This window comes from Schistocerca gregaria, chromosome X (assembly GCF_023897955.1).
Source record: "Schistocerca gregaria isolate iqSchGreg1 chromosome X, iqSchGreg1.2, whole genome shotgun sequence".
NCBI classification, from domain to species: Eukaryota; Metazoa; Arthropoda; class Insecta; order Orthoptera; family Acrididae; genus Schistocerca; species Schistocerca gregaria.
Genome location: NC_064931.1, coordinates 857,182,853 through 857,204,370, shown reverse-complemented (window position 1 = coordinate 857,204,370; position 21,518 = coordinate 857,182,853). Strand labels below are relative to the sequence as shown.

Here is a 21,518-nt window from a genome sequence, read left to right as displayed (position 1 = left end):
ATTTAAAGGAGTTTTGCATAATCTCCGAAGAACGCGATCATATCCAAATTCCTACTACCAAAGTAAACAAATAACTAAAACAGCCTATCCAACTAAAATATTTGCCAGAGCACAGCATTGAGCAAAAAATGGCAGTCCTGATAAACTACGCTGAGTATTTTGAGATATATACACGGACGAGTCCAAAACCACACGTCATGACTAAGTGGACTGTGCATTCTTTCAATATCTAGTTAAAAAGACTTGTTTTAGCTTCCCAATGAGAGTTCTTGTGTTTCTACATTGTATAAAAGAGCAATAAGCCAATGGGTAAACAAATGTTAATCATCCAAAGGCATCAAAGAGATAAATTGTACAGAAATACAGCCGTAGAATATAATACTTGCTTCTAAGCAGTTAAAACGAACGAAAAGTTCATAAGTTCCATAATCTGCTTATCATTTTATCACAGATGATCCTCCAGCCATCTGTATCATATATATGTTCGAAATAACCTTTGCTGCTGATTTGACACAATAACAGTAGGCGATAAAAGCTAAATTTTCTTAGCCTGTAAGTTGTACGCAAATCAACTAAGTGATTTCTTACAAAAGTCAATCAGATATCATCTACCATCACCCGTTAATATGGCAATTCTTCTTTATCAAAACGATATGCTAATTTTAAAATTAATTACGAAACTTTGAATACATTTTGTCGTTTTCTGTAAAGGCCTAAGAAATTCCTAAAACACTGTGAGATGGGTGTATTGCTTACAAGCTGAAAGCAAAACAAATTAAAAATATTGGCCCTACGACTTATCTTGGGAAGAAAATAGAAGAAATGCAAACTCACATTTATAACCTTTCGTAGGTTCATAACATACTTTTGACAATACAAACTGGAATGCACTCTTTGAAAACCTGAATTTTAAAATACAGGGAACTTAACGCTATGTACATCTTGTACAGAGACCAGACTGCATTTTGAAGAACCGGTTTTTTGAAAGGGAGACAGTTACTGAGAAGGAAGTGAAAAAGGGTAGCAGCCTATCACTGATAATACAGTAGCGGGGTAACCATCAGAGGAAAGACTCACTGTGGAGACAGAACCAACAGAAATCACTAGATCGCCGGACGAGATAGATCTAGAGAATTACAATAAATCGCGACTGTGATAATTTGTCTCTTTATTAGTGGCTGTGTTTACATATGACCTGCCCTCTATAAGATGCTGCAATATCTGTTTCACCGTTATTTTCATGATTAAACTCCATAATATATTAATAACGCTGATACTCGTCATGAAGGTAGTGACGCTACGTCGTGCGACGATTGAAAGCTGGATAGATTTCTCGATTTGTTACGTCAACTGCTCAGGCGCAGCACTAGACAGCAGTACCAAACCAGTCTCCGGACTAAAGACCACAACGTGAACAACTGACAAGTCAAATTATTACGAAATGTAGCCCAATGAATATCAGAATTAATATCTTCCTATATGCTTAGGATACTACTTCGCACTCGCCACTAATAAACAACAATGCACTTCAAATTAATAACACAGCGTTTGCAAAGAGCAGTGTATTTAATAATCATAGGATCCTGCGAATCTCTTAGTGGCCCATAAAAGAAGAAATCGATTAACGAGTCAAAAGGCTAACACTTGCTAATGTGGCCTTAAGAGAGTTCTCAAAAATTTTCTAGCAAAACTAAAGTCTACATTAGCAAATCTTCAGCTGCACCAGTTTTAACCTCCTTTTTTTTAAAAAAAATAGAGATAGATAGATAGAGAGAGAGAGAGAGAGAGAGAGGGGAGAGAGAGAGAGAGAGAGAGAGAGAGAGAGAGAGAGAGAGAGAGAGAGAGAGAGAGAGAGAACCCATTAGGAATATTTAACCGCAGAATCTTAATGAAAATATTTGCCTCCATAAAATACCCCAGTAACAATTTTTGGAGAATGCTTCATAACTTTATAACGTATATAAAGAACCGAATATAGTAGGAGCAAGTAATGTCAAAGGATTGCAGTGTCTACGGCATGTCATAATAGCACCAACAAACAGGACCATCAAGTGAGTGACAGAAGTAATTCTCACTCAAAGATGACATCTTTGATCCAAACATAAAAGACACTTTGACACTATTCGGAGTGATTTAGTAACATGCAGACAGAGGAGAGCCTGGGAAATGATTTCTGAAAAGGCGGCAAAAGGTTTGTCTCGATCATTCTGCCGCAACGAGCGTCTAAGACTAGTAAAGCCTAATAACAATATAAAAAAATTATTATTATTATTATTATTATTAATGTTACTATAACTATTATTATCTTAATAATAGTAATAATAATTAATTATTAAGCAAATGATCCTTCCAGTTCTATTATTAATATGTTATTATTATTATTTGTTATGCTACAGTTGTTGTTTTCAGTAGGAAGACTGCTTGGATGCATATCTCCACACGAGTCTATTTGAATCTTCTTATTGGCTGTAGTCACGTATTATCTGCTTCTGTAACCCCCCCCCCCCTCCCCCACCAACACTACCCCCTCTCACAGAAGCCCTTCCATTTCCAGGACTTAACTACTGCTTAATGGAGTGTGTAGCCTTAATTTATTTTCTCCCCGATTCGGATGAGTATCTCTTCATTAGCTATTATTCTCTTCTTGTAAGCAAATGTTTATCGTCCGCATTTGACTTCCATCTAAGAATACATTTCAAAGAAATATTTTCAGGAAAGACTTTCTGCTACTTAAATTTATATTAGCTGTTACATACATCTCTGTTTCAGAAACGTGTTTCTGGCTATTGTCAGTCTACATTTTATATCGTTTTTGTTCTACCATCGTTTGCTATTTTACTTCCCAAAGTACAAAACTTGCCTACTGCTTTCAGTGTCTCAAATCTTAATGTACTTCACTCAGCACTGTCTGGTTTAATTCTAGCACAGTTAATTACCATTTTTTATTTTTATTTATATTCATCTTATAAACTCTTATTTAAATATTATCCTTTCTGCTCAGATGATCTTCCTCGTCCTTAGCTGTGTCTGCCAGTCTCATCGGCGAACCCTAAAGTTACATTCATGGATTAGGTTCGAGGTACCTGCTCCGGCTTCAACTTCTCAGCTAAATCGTTTCCTGGGCCGACCTACGTCCCCTACCCCTTCGGGTACATGTTGACTTTTTTAGGATATTTGCCTTCCATCCTGTTCAACTGCTCCTTCCTTTCTTGCTTATTTATGTACATTTTTTCTGTTACTTTAAATACTTGAACGTCCTTCCTAAAATCTTCGCTTGTCATTTTATCTTCTAATTTGAATCCTTTAATTGATGTGAGATATTTCCTTTCAAGCGGAACTAATTGGTTTGTCTTCTTTGTTATGTATACAAACCTTAGATCCGTAAAGCAATACTTGAACAGCTAGTGTTTTATGGAATTTGTTGCGTTGCTGAATTGTCTTTTTGTTCAGTGTTATTTTCATTGTCCCACAGTCACCCTAAAAATATTCAGTTTTATTCTTTGTATTTTTATCATGATCAAAAGAAATGTCTCAGCCCATGTAGTTAAAATTATTTACTTGCTCGGTTATTTTGTTGTTTACCTCAAATTTGGATAGTACCTGTTTTTTTCCTAGATACACCACCACTTTTGTCTTCTCTATAGGTGTTTCGAAATTATGGTTTTGACTAATTCGGATTAATTTAATAATATTTCTTTCTTATTATTCTTGTGAAGTGGCTGTTATAATCTGGTCGTCAGCGTACATTAATGTCTTTGTATAATGATTTTTTGTTTTCTCATTTCACTTTTTAGTCATGTTATTTATAAAATATAAACTGAATGAAACCGAGGAAAGATTGCAACCCTGTGTCGCAACCGGTATGGGTCAGAACATACTTTCTCAGAAGCTCACGCTCAGGTCAGAAATGACACGGTATTAGATCTTCCGTTTCATGGCACGCGAGTGACTGCGTATATGAGTGAGAAGGCGTTGGGGTCAAGTTGAGGTTTTCTAGGTCTCTGTGGTTGGAGACAGTATAGAAAGACTCCGATGTTAGGCTAAGAAGGTAGATATGCTGATAATAGGGAAATGGGAATCTGGATTGACTTACTGGTTAGCTTTTTATTGCTTCTTCACATGTTTGCAACAAACATGCAGGAGACCACAGACACTCGTTTATAACTTTAGTAACTGTAAAACATAGGTGAGGCTTACTAAATTCTCCACTTAGTTACCAGAACAAATGGACACCCTGGCCTACAACTTTATAGAGATTCGCGTATAAACAGTAACGTAAGGTATTGCAGAGCACGAACTGTGGAAGTGCTAGATTCTACTGCTCTAATCAATCCCTTAGATTCGAGTATGTCACAATGAAAGTGACATACAAACATAGGTACATGCAGCCAAATGTAGGATGGAAAACAATCGCCCTACTCCAGAGACCAATACAGGAAATCTTTGCAAGTACTTCTTGGTGTATAAGCTTAACAGAATACAATGCTCCGTCACATAGTACTCGCTGCAGGCCGTTGGTAAGCCAAGGCTTTCAGCTGAAACTCTCCTCGGCCTGTAACTCTGCGTTGCTTAACGTTTCAGCGTCTCTACATTCGGCATTTGGGGCTGTCAGTTTACTGATGGCATGTGACTGTCTCTTCTTATCTCCAGTTCATAGTCACTGCGCGTGAAATCAGCGTTTTCTAAATGTTTATTGCCTCTTATAGACTGACGAAAGTGGCTTGCACTGCATGTCTTCGTAAGTTACATGTTGATGTTCGTTGTTGGAGGACTTTTCTTTTTTTTCTGGCAGTCCTTCATGATTCGGCCTTGTTTAAGGCGTTGGTTAGCTATAACGATGACGCTGTCGTTTATCGACTAATAAAGTCATCAGAAGATCAAAACAAACTGAAAAACGATTTAGAAGAAATATCGAAATCGTGCGAAATGTGGCAGTTGACCTTAAATAACGAAAATTGTGAGGTCATCCACATGAGTGCTAAAAGGAACTCGTTAAACTTCGGTTACACGATAAATCAATCTAATCTAAAAGCCGCCAATTCAACTAAATACCTAGGAATTAGAGTTACGAACAACTTAAACTGGAACACGTAGAAAATGTTGTGGGGAGGGCTAACCAAAGACAGAGTTTCATTGGCAGGACACTTAGAAAATGTTACAGACCTACTAAGGAGACTGCCTACACTACGCTTGTCCGTCCTCTTTTACAATACTTCTGCGCGGTGTTGGAACTTTACCAGACAGGACTGACTGAGTACATCGAAAAAGTTCAAAGAAAGGCAGCACGTTTTGTATTATCACGAAATATGGGAGAGAGAGTCACAGAAATGATACAGGATTTGGAATGGATATCATCAAAAGAAAGGCGTTTTTCGTTGCGACGGAATTTTCTCACGAAATTCCAATCACCAACTTTCTCCTCCGAATGCGAAAATATTTTGTTGACACCGACTTACATAGGGAGGAACGATCATCACGATAAAATAAGGGAAATCAGAGCTCGTATGGAAAGATAGAGGTATTCATTCTTCCCGCGCACTGTACGAGATTGGAATAATAGAGAATTGTAAAGGTGGTTCGATGAAGCGTCTGCCAGGCACTTAAATGTGTTTTGCAGAGTATTCATGTAGATGTAGATGTATAATGTCATTCTTACTTGTTTTCTTCCCTATTTTTAATCCACATTTAATTTCATTAGGTAAGATTTTTGTAGTCCATATTAAGTTTAGCGGAATTCCATTTTCTTGTAAAATTGACCCGATTTTTGGCCTATTTAATCTGTCAAATACCTTTTCGTAGTCCATGAAAGCTATGTGTGTCTCGTTATTAAATTCTCTTCTTTTATTTATCAATATCTTCGAAGTGAATACATTACCCATTGTTGTTTGTCCAAATCTAAATCCACCCTCGTCTTCAGTTACTTTAGAGTTAAAATTTTTCATATACTATATACTCAGCTGTTAAAACACTTATTTCATTATAACTGTTACAGTGCTTTCAGTCACCTGTTTTAAACAACTGGTGTTGACCAGATTTCCGGTATTATAGGAAATGTAAAAGGCGTAACGGATGTTAGAATGAGAGTGGTGCTGTGCAGATGGTGCAGAGGGATGGCGGTGCAGGACGAGAAGCTGGTGGCGGCGCCGGCCTTCTCCATTGAGCGGCTGCTGTCTGCGCCCCCGCCCGCCCCCGCACCCACCCGCCACGCCAACACGCCGTCGCCTCACGCCCACGCCGCCACAGGTTAGCCAGTTCCAGAGCTCAGCTCCGGTCAGTTGCCGTTCAAGTACAAACTCCAAAACTCTGCATTTTATTACTCGTATAACCTTTGGAACTTCCCAGTAAGTGATCTTCCCCTTCCTCCAGTGTGATCAATATGTGTCGTCGTCATAAGGCCGTAATGTCTTTCTTCGAGTTATCAATCATTTCCTGTTGTTATTTTATTTTAAAAAAGCGACTTTGTCTAGTAAGCGTGAAAGGAAATCCATCTTCGTCAGCAACGAATCACAATTTTTAATTGTCTGCCACATATCACAGACTTAGAGACTAGCATAACAATATCAGACAACTGGCGGAAACCCACCTGGGGGAAGACCCAAGTTCCGTAGAAATTTTGGGACACACTAGCGACTCGTCCCGACTCCGCACAAGTTGCATTAACTGTCTACAGGCGGACGACTTGTCTGGCGTAGTGGTTATAAATTATATACGCTGTCAAACCGAAAATTTCCGTGATAGAATCACAAAAAATAGAGAAACATGGTGGTTTAATGCTACAGTACAACACAGAGAATGTTCAAACAGCAACGTAAAACTGTCAGAAAAGTCGGTGTTGGGGACTTCACATTCGCAACTAAATCTGTATCTACATTTATATGATTACTCTGCAATTGAGAATTCGGTGCTTGGCGAAGGGTTCATCGAACCACCTTCAAGCTGTTTCTCTGCCGTTCCACACTCGAACAGTGCGCGTGAGAAACGAAGACTTACATCTTTCCGTGGGAACTCTGATTTCTCTTGTTTCGTAATGATGATCCTTTCTCCCTATGCAGGTGGGCACCAAGAAAAATATTTGTGCAATCGGAGGAGAAAGCTAGTGATTGAAATTTCATGAGGAGATCCTGTGGTATGGAAGACCGCCTGTGTTGCAATGATTACCACCCAAATTTTCGTATCATATCCGTGGCACTCTCCTCCATATTTCGTGATAATACAAAAGAAGCTGCCTTTCTTTGATCTTTTTCGACGTCAATTCTAACTGTAGCGAATTTCGCAGCAATACTACGGAAGAGGACGGACAAGCGTAATGTAGATAGGCTCTTTAGTAGACCTACTGCATTTTCTAAGTGTTGTGCTAACAAATCACCATCCTTGTTTCGCTTTCCCCACCACATTATCTATGTGATCGTTCCAATTTATGTTATTCTTCGGTCTTGGCAAACCACCAGAAGAGACTCCTTATGCACTTTGTCGTTTTGTGGTAGAGTCATAGTGATAACACCAAGTCCTTTTATTATGTCCAGAACGGAACTGTCCACTTTTTTTTTTCATTTCAACCAAGTCGCAGCAGGCGTCCACACGTTGTTGTTTTTATTCGTAGTCAAGATGTGCAGAAGAAACCATACAAACACTATTATCTTCTTCAAAAGATTCTGGAGAATGTGTTTAACAGCTGACGTAGTGATGTTTCTCCAATACGATTTTTAGCACAACAAAGTTGAAAATCTACGACCCCACGCCCACTACTTAATATTGTCAGCAAACAGCTGACTGGCCGAATACCCATGTTTCGTTTACAACTGTTCGACCTGCCACCTTAACTGCCCTGATGACGCTAGTGCACCCGGAACAAAACCAATCTCGGACCTTTTTGGACGGGCTATGTAAACAAGCCTTCCTCGTGAATCAGTCTATCTATTAGTCAAAACCGTATCAAGATCGCTACGATAGGTCCTGAGAGAAGCTTTCACATACAGACAGAAAAGCACGTCGGAGGACTTTAATTTAGTAATATGTATATATGTCGCGAAAGTGTCCTAGGATATAATAATTTTGCCAAACAGAAAACTACTTGGCAAATAAGTGGAATGGAATGAATAGTGTCTGTAAAACGGTTGTAAAATGATATTCATTAAAAAGAAAACTGCATCTATGGCATTTGTACGTTAAGAAAAGACCTTTGAAAATGTTGACTGTAATACAATTTTTTGAAATTCTTCTGTTATCAGTAAAATAAAATAGACGTTGCGAAATGTTATAAATAACTTGCACATGCACGATTTTGCAATTCTAAGAGTCGAATGACCCTAAGGGCAAGTAGTAATTTCAAAAGGGAGAGAGAAAGGGTTGTACCCTCTCCCTCATGTTATTCAGTGTGTACACTGAGCAAACAGTAAAACAAACAAAGGAGGAATGAGGAAAATGAGTTTGTATTCAGGGAGAAGAGACAATAAATTTCATGTGTGGCAATGATAAAGTAATTCTGTCAGACAGAAAACTACTTGGAAAATAAACTGACTAGAATGGACAGTATATGGAAAAACGGTTATGAAAGGATAGCGTACAGAAAAAACTCTGCCAGTTTGTGGCACTTTTGGCACTTTTATAACCTAAACTTATACAAAATGGACTGATATATTTAATTTCCACACACACACACACACACGCACACACACACACACACACACACACACACATATATATATATATATATATATATATATATATATATATATATATATAATTTTTAACCGTTATCTTTAATTCTGATAGCAATAAAGTTTTTATGTTCAATAAGGTATTCGGGATATGGAGTGTTAATCGTCACAAAGCGGATAATATCGCAACATCTAGTCAAAGACTGGAAAAGCGGAGTTAAATTCATCTATCACAAGGACTTGCTAACGAAGTCTTTCTTTATGAGACATACTACATCTTTGTTACAAATTTGCCCAGTTTGATTAGTTTTGTTTTATTAATACAAAGAAAAATTTGCCACAAAGTTTGCCAGTTTGGTGAGATTTACTTCCTAGTTTCTTTTAATCTAAATAATTATAAGTTTATCCTCATTGAAACAAAATAAGAACGAAGAAAAATCTAAACTGCATTAACCAAGGTAATTAAATAAAACTATTGCACACTTATTTACGCATTTGTTCAGTGGAGCCGTGTGGGAAAAAAACAGGACAGCAGTTAAATTTAATACAGTCTCCTCTAAGCAAGGTATTAGTTCAAACTGTTAGAAACTTAAAATTTCAATAGTATGACAAAAAACAGTCATGAAACATTTCATACAATATTCTGAGCAATGTATGTTATAATGCGAAATACAATTTTGCCTCTTTTTACTAAGCCTATCACAAATGTCCCTAATTCTACTACTTGTTTCTTATAATTTCAGTTGTTTCACTTGTCTATGTAGGTATGTGTACTGTCACAAATGTATCCCTATAATGTATGGAAATAAATTTTTCGCTTTCCAAATCCCATCATCACTGCACAGTAGCTCTCCAAAAGAGGGACAAAACAAAATAGTGCAACCCATTGATAGAGTAGATTATCGTTCGGTAATCCGTTTGCTGCATTTAAAGGGCAACAATGCGTAATCGTATGACGCTGTGCTTCGTTGGCGCAGACGTTTCCAGCATGGTCAAACAAATCCGAATCAGGAACAGTGAAGTGGCAGACCATCACTCTGTACAAATATGAGTTTTGTAAAATTTAACTATTTATATAGAATGGTCTGCAAGTCTAACTTATTATCGAACCTTGCACTGCTTCACAGTTGCTAACTATGTATGGGAATTGCATATACGACCTATCTCCTTCTCCTACCTCTCTCAGTCTATCTCCTCTTCCTCCTCTCTTTGTCCATTGCGTCCTCTTTCCTCTTTATTTGTCTGTTTCCTTCTCCTCTCTGCTCTCACTGTCAATCTCCTCCTCAATCTCCTGCTTCCCTTCTCTCTGTAGATTTTTCTCGCTCTCCCTCTCTGTCCATCTCCTTTTCCCCCCTCTCTCTGACCTTGAGCATTGTTTAATGATGCTGCAAAAGGAAACCTCGACTGGAAAATGAAGTCACTTAAAATGAATGGGTAAATAAGTTAGAATTATTAATATAAGGAGTACTGGAGAGGTCTCACCAGCTGGTGGGTCTGTGAGGATAGTGGCTTTATTAACAATACTTCCCAAAGTCAGTGGCGGATTTACATGTACCCCACTAGCCACGTGCCTAGGGGCGGCACTTTAAGAGAAGGGCATTTTTTGCTCTGTACTCATTTTAACCTTTTACGTTTTAAAATAACTGCGCTTGCAAACAAGAATTTTTTTAAAAATATTGTTAAACAACTTGTTAGTTTAAATATGCCTTAAGAACGAATTTCGACAATACAAGCCTGAAAATATACGTAGTTTACTTGGTGACTGAATGGAAATTTAACATTGGATTTCTGTCTGGTATCATCTTCATGATTGTTCAAAATGTTGTGAAGTAAGCTGTCAGGACGGCAATCTACAACCCAATGTTTGAAACGTTATTATTCTGGGAATGTTGCCGGCTTCTACTTAACCCTATAATATATTCCCCATGAAAATACCGAAACCCCTGAAAATCGGTGATAAATTAATCAGTAGTTTCTTAAAAACTGTAACATGTGTGGGCCTCACTACATAAAACCCGATTCTACTTAAATTTCTTGTAGAAATTACGGGGAAGTATCAAGTCAACCATCCATTGCTGTAATTACTATGAAAGCCCTGTGGTCTTCAAAATCTGAGCTTTGATTTAATGTCAGCCATTTAATAAAACATGTGAATACTGGGAATAATATACACGAAAAGAACATAAGCAGAATATCTAATAATGTGTGAAATACACTTCATAACAATTTAAAAATTTTATTTATTTATTTACTTAGTTACTTCTTTGGCGAAAAAAGAAGGAACTAATTTTCGATTGTCTCATTTATTGTGCTGCAGCCTGCACGATATCAAAGTTCCCACTCTGTGCAATTGAATAGTACGTGGCATTGAAAATTTTATATAAATTACTTAACTAAGCTTTTATTCTTCAAGGAAAGGTTATTTTTATTTTATGTTGGAACAAAAGGTGCATTTGCGTGTAGACATAACAGCAGTGTTCACACAAATGACAACACACTACATCAACTGCTAACAAGACTACTTAAACTTTGTAGTCTGCCTTCTCTGCCCACAGAAACCGCTAAGATATTATAAGACTAAGTGGGATAAGAGTCGATCCAGCATACCTCACTGCAAGAAGCTGCAAAAATTATTTGCTTTTTGAATTAGGAAGACAGTGTCAAAAATAGTCAGAACATATTTGCGCCCCAGTTAAAATTTCGTCGACGCGGGAAACACAAGCCAAAAAAGGGACTGTCCCGTTTCCTTTACGAGACGAATTCCAGCCGGCTGGTGTGTTTCTACTGTTCACTGACAACAGAGAAACAGGCAACAATGAAATTAAATTATGCTACATTGTTGTTCTTTCATAGCACAGTTACGTTGAGTAATCCGAGTTGGTCAGTTCATCGCTTCGTGTTTAAAGGAAAAATCTTTGTGCTCCTGTGCCGTGTTTAAAGTAAAAAGCTTTGTGCTCATGTGCGGTGTAGTACGATTGAAACTGGATACAGTATTTCTTTCCTTTTACAATTTTTTTTCTTTTTCGTTCTGACTGTTGGTTGACAATTTTATATGAATCACAGTGAAAAAAGCAAACGCACAAAATTAGATGGGACGGCATTTCGGAAATCATCGAAGGAAAAGCGAGAAAGAAAATCCAGTGTTCTAAAAAAGCTTGGCAGAGTAGATAAATTATTCGCAAAAAATGTTGCTAGTTCGACTTCGAATTAACGCAGTACGGATGACATTTCTAGCACCGCAGCTGTTGTAAAAGAAGTAAATACAGACGAAACAAAAGTTAAAAATGAAGAAAAACAAATTGTCCCTGATTTCGAGTTTCACGAAAAACAAAGTGTCGAGTCACACACTATAACAAGTAATCACCTCGTCAGTGGTGATTCTGCAAAATGGTGTGTCAATGAATCAACAGTCGACATTCTCTTACAACGTGGCATTAATCAAAACTGTAACGGTGATTTTTCTAATTCAAGAAGATCAATAGGCGATAAAACCAGATATTTGAACAAAAACGTATTTTATTGTAAACTTTTAAAAGGAGAATTAATTTTGTGTGATTTTCTAGTATACCTCTGTAGCACCGGTACTGTTTCTTGTGCACCACGGCTCGGAGCACTTCAGGACTTAACTTCTGAGGTCATCAGTCCCCTAGAACTTAGAACTACTTAAACCTTACTAACCTAAGGACATCACACACATCCATTCCCGAGGCAGGATTCGAACCTGCGAACGTAGCGGTCGCGCGGTTCCAGACTAGAACCGCTCGGTCATACCGGCCGGCTGTGTACCATGTAAATAGAGTGACCATACGTCACGGGATTGTCCCGTTGTTCGAGACTTAAAAATTTTTCCCGACTTTTTTTTTAAATAAACAAGCAATTTGTCCCGATTTTCATGGATTATTTTCAGACATTTACAAAGTGCTTAAAATATTTTCTGAGTGTCTATTTTGAAACTGACATTCCGTACGTTGGTACCCGCTGATAATGTAAGCTTAAGCACTATAATTGTTGCGCACTCATATTTTCTTTGCTTTTGCTTGCCATTGTTGTCAGCACTCAGTATCAGTTTCGTGAAGTGCTAGCACGTCGTGGCGATGCCGAAACGAAAATCAAAGTTTTCGGAAGAGCTTCAGAGGAAATTTCTTTGCTTCACTGCTACAGACAATAACTGTACAGCAAAATGTAACATATGTAACTGTGCTGTATTCGTGTCTCATGGTGGTGCTGCAAATCTGAAGCATCATATGGAATCACAGAAACACAGAAAGAATCTTCGATCGGCAGGTTGCTCGCAAAAAATGACGAGATATTTTGTAACTTCAAAAACACAGGAACAGAAAAACGTAGCTGCAGCAGAAGGAACTCTGTCATTCCATGTTGTTAAATACCACCAAAGCTATCGCTCTAGTGACTGCAGTGTTCAACTAAACAAAAAAAAATTCCTGGTTCTAAGATTGCAGAAAATGTTCCGTGTGGAAGAACGAAGAGTGAAGCAAGTATCAACAATGTTATAGCTCCGCATTCCCAGAAACAGGTAATAGCCAAACAGTGCAAAATACTTTTCAATATCTAGTGATGCTAGCAACCATGGGCATGAGAAATTTTTTTCCGTGATATTTCAGTATTTTTCTGTAAGTGAGGGTGGACTGCAGACGAAATTGATTGATCTTGATGAATTGCAGAACTAAAAGTCCGAAACAATTTCCAATTATCTTTCTCATGTTATACAGTCATTCAGTATCATCTCAAAGTATGTTGCATTTGGTGCAGACAGTACTAAATGTAATTTTGGCGGGTTAATGAAGGTTTTCACACATCTGAAAGAAAAATTAAAAAATTCTAACATTGTTGGAATAGGTTGTACAGCACATGTTGTTCATAACACACTTCAAAGTGCTTGTGATGTTTTAACTGTTGACATTGACTGCATTGTCATGAAGTTGTACAACCATTTTCATATGTTTTCTATTCGTTTTGCAGAACTCACTGGATTCTGTGAAATTGTTGGTGTCACAAAAATTTACTTTCCGTTTCCAAAACAAGGTGGCTTTCATTGTTGCCAGCCATAGAAAGGATCTTGAAAATGTATGAACCTTTGAAATCTTGCTCTTTGTGACAGTCTAACTCAAAGTGCTCTGCAATCTTAAAGAGTTTTTTCAGTGATCCTATAAATGAATTTATTTACTTGCTGTACATTCACAAACGAGTGTTTTCCAACAATCCATTCTGAGCATTGACAAACAGAATAATTCCATGTGTGAAGTATTAGCAGTCTTAAATAAAGCTTTGAAAAGTCTAAATTCAAGGAAACATGAACATTTTGTACCACTAACTGTAAAAAAAACTGTTGAATAACTGTGATAACCAGTCTGTTAAGAAATTTGACATAGCAGTGTCAACGTTTTATGATGCTTCGATAGACTATTTATCCTTATGGTTACAGGGAATATCTGAGTTTCCTGTATTCTCATGGATGATGCTCACAGAACCACCAGAAGGGTCAGTAGTTGAAAATACTTTAATGTGGCTAAATGAAAAGGGCATTCTAGTAAATGACGGCCTCTTATTTGATGAAACAGTTCATATACAGTCATTTGTAAAACAACAAGTGGAAACAGACAGCGAACAATGGAATCAGTTGATGGCACATGAAAAATGGTGTACGTTTTTCAGATCTTGCCAGTGTAAGGAACAGTTTAGAGAATCGCTTAATATAGCACAGTACTTCTTTTCAGTCCCTGCCCACAATGCCAATGTTGAAAGAGTTTTCAGCTTACTGTCGTCACAGTGGACAGATGAAAGGAATAGATTTACGGCAAGGAGCGTTAAGTGTATTTTACTGACATGTTTAAACTTCAGTAAATACAGTTGCACTGACTCCTATTCATACCTATTAGGCAAACCTGAGTTGCTGAATGAAATTTCATCTTCGAAGAAATATGATTACAGTGTGCAGTCCACAAAACCATAAATTCCTCGTGTTCACTAAGAACGTTTTTTGTAGTGATTGTTACTGTCTTTCTACATTCTGTGTTATAAATGTTACATTTCTTAATAAGTAAATTTCTGAAAACTTGAAATGCACCTCTTTCCAGTCTTCCCATTCTTTGTTTGGTTTTGAACACACACACACACACACAAATATCAGTGAAGGCTCTATTTGCAGAGAAAGAAGAAATGTTAGCATTAAAAGTGATATTTAACGAGACATAAAAATTGTCCCACTTTTTGGCCAAGAAAATGTATGAAAGTCTCACTTTTGTCCGAAGAAAATATGGTCACCCTACATGTAAATTGTTCGAGGTAGGGCCACGATTGCTACTATTGCTATTGCAGATTGGGAAAATATTTCTAATATCTTATCTCATCATGAGAATTCACTTGAACGCAAAACTTCGGAGTTATCGCTCTTAAAAAGAAAAGAGTCACTTGGAACAATAGATAATCATTTCGAGTCATATGCTGAGACAGAAAAAAATAAACAGGAATAGTGGGTCGAAAAGTTATCTTTCTTCAACAATCTGTGATGAAACAAAAGATCTTATTTCTGAACGAATAAAAAGAATTATCATAAGTGAAATAAAACAGGCCAAATATTTCTGTGTAATAGTACTGCTACTGCGGAAATTTCACATGTTGATCAATTATCTTTCATATTAAGATATGTGAACGAGAACGGTGAACCTGTTGAACGTTTCCTTCTGTTTTTACCAAACCCGGGACACAAGTCTGAAAACTTAGCTGAGGCTGCACTAAAAGTCCTGTGCACAAATTCCATTGATATTACTGACTGTAGAGGCCAATCAAATGACAACTCAAGCAATATGTCAGGAACCTACATTGGTTTGCATTAGAGAACGAAATCCGATAGCGCATTGTGCAGCACGTTCTTTGAATTTAGTCGGCACTAATGCTGCAAACTGTTGTCGGGAAGCATGTTCATTTTTCAATGTAGTGCAAAACCTATATAATTTTTTTCTCTGCTTATACATAGCGCTGGGATAAACTTATTTCTTTCATGAAACCAGAAAGCAAAACGGTAAAAAACTGATCAAAAACACTTTTGTCAGCAAGAGAGAAAGCGTGTGTAAGTCTATATGAAAACGGGGAGGGCGTTATCAATCCTCTCACACATATTGCCAATAATAAGTTTGAAAAACCACTTGTGCGAAATGAGGCTTCAGCTTTATTCAATCAACTCAGCAGACTAGAAACAGTATTCATGATGGCAGTTTGGAAGGACATACTCCAATATTTAATAGTGTAAATCTGAAATTCCAAAGTGTAAATATTGATACTAAAAGTTTTTCTGACTGGAAGGGAAAAATTTAGAGTCGAGACATTTCTCCCAGCACTCGACAACTTGTACACCGAATTAGTGAAGTGGAAGGAAAGCTATAGAATTCTGTTGGACTCCTTCACAGTTTTCAGTAACCTTCAGAACAGTTCACCTGACGATATCGCTGAACGTGAAGCAAAGCTACAAGCATCAAGTGACAAAGATTTAGAGCCTTCCTTCCCTAGTGAATGTGCACATTTCGCGAAACTTTTGAAATCTTCTGAGATCAGTGATATACCAGTCGAAATGAGTAAATTTTTACGAAAAGAGAGGTTACAGTCCGTGTTTCCGAATGTTGACATTGCTCTTAAAACATTTCTATGTATGGCACTTACAAATTGTTCAGCAGAAGGCTGGTTTTCGGCTCTTAAAAGACTGAAATTGTACGTACGTTTTACGTTGTCTCAGGAAAGATTGAACACCTTGTCCATTCTTCACATCAAAGCCGACCTCCTAACTGATAACCGTCTGAACTATGAAGTTATCATCAACGAGTTCTCTGCCGTCACACCCAGACACAAACTTTCTTGACTGGTGAGTTTATTTATTGACATTAGTTTTAAAAATTTAAGATTATAACGTGATTTTTATTATAACTTAGAGCACAGACATTATATTTACAGACTACATATTATCAGTTTATTTTACAACTGCCGATGCCTGAACGCAGAATTAAACCACGTTTAAGTGTAGAGGTGACCGAACGCGCCCGACAATGCTAAATAATACCCGAATGATCCAGGCCGCTCGGCGCTGTATTGTCAAGTCATACTGATACTGCAGTATATTACAACTGATGCGTATTCTTGGCGTCTGCTGAAATGTGGAAATATGCGTTATCTGAGAGTACTCTCAGATGAAAAAGTGTTAATAACTAAAGTAGTTCATTTCTGTCGATAAATATGTAAAAGCTTTGCTAATACCATTAGAAAGGGCTATGGTGAGAGCAGTAGCCGCAGTACAAAACTGTTCAGCTCTAACATGTATTAAACGTATTGTTTACACTTATTATGTAGCATGTAGCTACACAGACCCTAATGCTGTACACATCAACTATTAGATTGTAAAACATATTTGATTTTTCCACACTAGTCTGTAACATTATGTAATAACAAATCCAGTTATGTGTTTGTTCGACTGTATTTATTTGTTACTTCGTGCACCGAAATCTCTTTCATTTTCATATATTACGCTTTCTTATAGATTCACGTATTAATCGAACGTGTTCTTTTATCTGCTACACATTCAAGTTGCTAGATCATTAATAGACAGTTTAATTTCAATTCTGAACGCATCCCTGTAAAAGTGCGTATTAATTTCTAATTTATGTCAAGTTCGCTTCGATTTTTATGTCGTGACACAACGTTTTTAATTTCTTTTTCAATGGTTTCATGTAAAAGAACATATTAAAAGTGAATGTATAAAAAAATCCGTTGTCTCCTACACTCTTTGCTGAATTTTTCGGCCATAAAAGGAAAGTTATTTTCCTTCTACATCTACATCTACATTTATACTCCGCAAGCCACCCAACGGTGTGTGGCATAGGGCACCTTGCGTGCCACGGTCATTACCTCTCTTCTCTGTTCCAGTCGCGTATGGTTCGCGGGAAGAACGACTGTCTGAAAGCCTCCGTGCGCACTCGAATCTCTCTAACTTTACATTCGTGATCTCCTCGGGAGGTATAAGTAGGGGGAAGCAATATATTCGATACCTCATCCAGAAACGCACCCTCTCGAAACCTGGCGAGCAAGCTACACCGCGATGCAGAGCGCCTCTCTTGCAGAGTCTGCCACTTGAGTTTGCTAAACAATCACCGTAACGCTATCACGGTTACCAAATAACCCTGTGACGAAACGCGCCGCTCTTCTTTGGATCTTCTCTGTCTCCTCTGTGAACCCGACCTGGTACGGATCCCACACTGATGAGCAATACTCAAGTATAGGTCGAACCTCAAGAATAGGTCGTTTATGTTGTCTTTCGACAGAAGAATGTGTTAACAATACAGTTTTAAGTTTGTTTTATCCACTGCCGTACACCAAGTACAGTTCAGGAACCATATTACATTCTGATTGATAGCGACTAGACTGCTGACGCGTCCTTCATAACAACGAATAGCACAGTACCAAACAGCTCACAGCGCTCCCACTCAAAAAGGCAATTGTGAAGTGATAGGGTAATAGTTATTATTTGAAACATGTTTTTTTTTGGGGGGGGGGGGGGGGGGATGGATAGAACATGGTGTGCCTAGGGGCCCAAAGTTTTTAAATCCGCCACTGCTCATAGGCGTTATCTATAAACGGGCGAGATTGCAAAGTTTCAAATTATATGTGAAGAGAAAGAAAGGGTTTAATTTTTCTGATATCTAAGTTAGAATTAACGACGAGAAAGCAAACGAAACTGTGCATTTTCACAGTACAACATTTTCTTTCTCGCAGTCGATTTTAACAGAAATCTGCACATTGTTGTTCAAAATAATATATGGTCTACGTCGGTCAGAGTGTCAATAGAGTATCGTGTAACACCTTGACGTAAAACGGTCAAGAACTTTTCGAGATTTTTGCTAATAAAGTTTCCCCTCTGCATATTAAATATATATTTATATATTACATACATTTAAAATATATACAGCCAGTTCTGAACAGAATAGAGGAAGACAGTCAGTTATTGCGCATTTTTATGAAAATAAAAGGAAGGATGAAAGATTGAGGTTTTACTTCCCATTGATGACGACGCCATTAGAGATGGAGCAATATCTCAGTTTGGGGAAGGATAGAGAAGAAAATCGGCCGTGTTCTTTCAAGTGAACCATCCTGGCAATCACCTTAAGCAATTTAGGGATGTTACGGAAGACCTAAGTCTGAAAAGCCGTCCTTCCGGATACGGATCCAGTGTCTTATTGCTGAGGCGCCTCGCTTGTTTGAGCAAAAGGAGAAATAGAATGGTAGGACACGCCCTGAGACATTATGTCAAGAATCAGTAGTTAATTTGGTAATACAGGGAAGTCTGGGAAGCAAACATTGTAGAAGGAGACCGAGGTTTTAATGCAGTAAGCAAGTTAAAATGGGTGTTGATGGCAGCATTTGCGCAGAGATTAAGAGACTTGCAGAGAGTAAACTGCGTTGGAGAATTGCATCCAACAAGTCTTCAGACTGAAAACCACAACAGCAACAACAGCATGACGTATCAAACTTACAAAAGCAAAAAATTCTTATTTAATCACAAATACTCTTTCTCTGATGCTGTTTATGAACTTGCAACAAAAATGTGTTTGCCAGTCTTCCGCATGTCTATAGCGTGATTTTCATGTGCTTTCTAATCACTTCCTTCGGTAAAAACGAAAGTAATAAAGACGTTGTACGTATCCATTTCAAATTTAAAGTAACAGCAACGTGGAGGACTGCACAACTGAAAGATTAATGCGTGACGGTGCGAGCAACACACGAGTGTATGCACCAGGCTGCCACTCGGGAAATGAAACATAAAATTCCGTATGTGGGAGACTAAAATGCTGTAACTTAAGAAGAACTGTATATGAACCTCAGACTGAGAAGATAAAGTTTTTCGCACTAAACAATGTCAAAATTGCAGGAAGTTTTATAATTACATTTTCTATTAAGAAATTTCATACAGACGCATGCTCCCTTTAGAAATAAAACGTTTATCATCATTTTGAATGATGTTATGTTGTTATGTGTAATTGTATTCACTTTTTATTGGTTTGGTCTACGAAGGACTTCTTTTCTCCTTTCTTTCTGTTGACTAGTTTTTAATTCTTCCCCTATGTTTTTCTCTTCTTTCTTCTGTCCGTATTGCACCTGTCTTTTTGTTTTCTGCTGGGAGCCCTTGAAACTTTTTACTTTCGCTCTAAACATTTCTCTTTCTGCTATTTCTTCCTCCATGATTTCCATTTCCCTTCGGTCAGATTTAGCTTCTTTAATCCAAGTCATTGATGGTTTTGGACTTCTGTCAAAAAGACTAAAAATTCTTTTTGTTATTCTTTTTTCATCTAGCCTTTTTAGGTGTTTTATGAAATACAGTTCCTCTCTTCATCATTGTGCCTCATATTCGTACTATTTTATAAACTTTGTTATTACATCTTAATTTCCATTTTCCCTTGTCATATATTGGTCCCAAGATTTAGCTGACTATTTTCCTTTCTTCGTTTTTTGTTTCACCTAATTGTTTAGCTGTATTTAACGAAAGTCACTCTGAAGCATAAAGGCAATCTGGCCTTATGACAGTGTTGTAATGCCGGAGGTTTATATTCATAGAAATAGGGTCCTTGTTATGCAGGTTTTTTGTTAACTGAAAATCCATTTCTATATTCCTTTCTCCAGTGAACGTGGTTGTATTGCTTCGTACGTCATAATTTTTTAAATATCAAAGTCCTGATTCAGCAGTTCATAACAAAGGGTGTTTCACAATGTTTTGACGATTTAAGATTTTAATAGCACGCAAATTAGTCACGAAACGAAATTGAATATTTTACACAAGGTACAACATTTATTCACGTTTACGTATGAAATACTACATCGGACGATGACCGTTCGTGGCTACAAAATACTCGAGGTCTTACGACCTGATTTTTGGATCCATCTTTTGTAACTGCTGGAGTAGTTCAATCAATTTTTAACAGTTCACAATACCTTGAAAAGTCTACCATCAACTTGAAATCACTTCTCTAACCTCTGGAATTGATGTAAAGTTGCTTATAAGAGGGCATCTCAATTCAACCCGCACATCTTCCACTCTATTCTGCGGTTCGATCTTAATCGCATACCGTCAGTAGAAATATAGCAGTCTTATTTATGGAGACCTACCCATATAGTGGTAGTTCTCCGATCAATATGGCAAATATGTTGAGATGCTGTCTCACACGTACCATGCTAGGGACTATGTGAAGTGGTTCTCCCACACTGGAAGTACAATGAATTCTGGATGCCGAACAAAACATTATTTATTTGGTCAAAGAACGTTGTAGTAGTAGTAGTAGTAGTAGTAGTAGTTGTTGTTGTTGTGTTGTTATATTTACTTAGGAAACTTTTTGGTGCACCTCTGCTATATGCAGCGCAAATATTTTTTTTATACCTACATCACTACTGAAAGCCACATCCATTTGAACCTGTTCACTATATTCAAGACCTGGCCTCCCTCTACAATTTTTATACATCACACGTCCTCCTCTGCCAATTCAACTATTCCCTGAACCCTCAGGGTGTATCCTCTCAAGAGATACCTTCTTTCAGCCAAGTTGTGCCATAAAGATTTTTTTTCTGCGTTCGTTACAATGACTATCCATGTAACATTCAGAATTCTTCTGTGAGACCGTATTTCAAACGTTTCCATACTTAATACTTGTTCTGTTTACTGCCCATGTTCCCAACCCATATGAGGCTACAATCCAAACATATGTTTTCAGAAAACACCTGATAACACTTAAAGTTGTGTTAGATGTTAACATATTACTCTTTCGGCTATGTGAGCTTCCTCGGCGAATGTCATTGATGAAATCTTCACATCAG

At 37.6% G+C, this 21,518-nt stretch overlaps 1 protein-coding gene across 2 annotated transcripts in view; it reads left to right on the top strand.

The window, feature by feature from the left end:
• The window catches only part of LOC126298887 (homeobox protein engrailed-like ceh-16), a 157,273-nt gene that overhangs the window by 31,096 nt on the left and 104,659 nt on the right, over positions 1–21,518 (top strand). For both annotated transcript variants that reach the window (XM_049990421.1, XM_049990420.1), the window contains exon 2: positions 6,098–6,243. In XM_049990421.1, coding sequence (XP_049846378.1) covers positions 6,111–6,243 — 133 coding nt within the window. In that variant the 5' untranslated portion in view covers positions 6,098–6,110. The remainder of the gene's footprint in view (positions 1–6,097; positions 6,244–21,518) is intronic.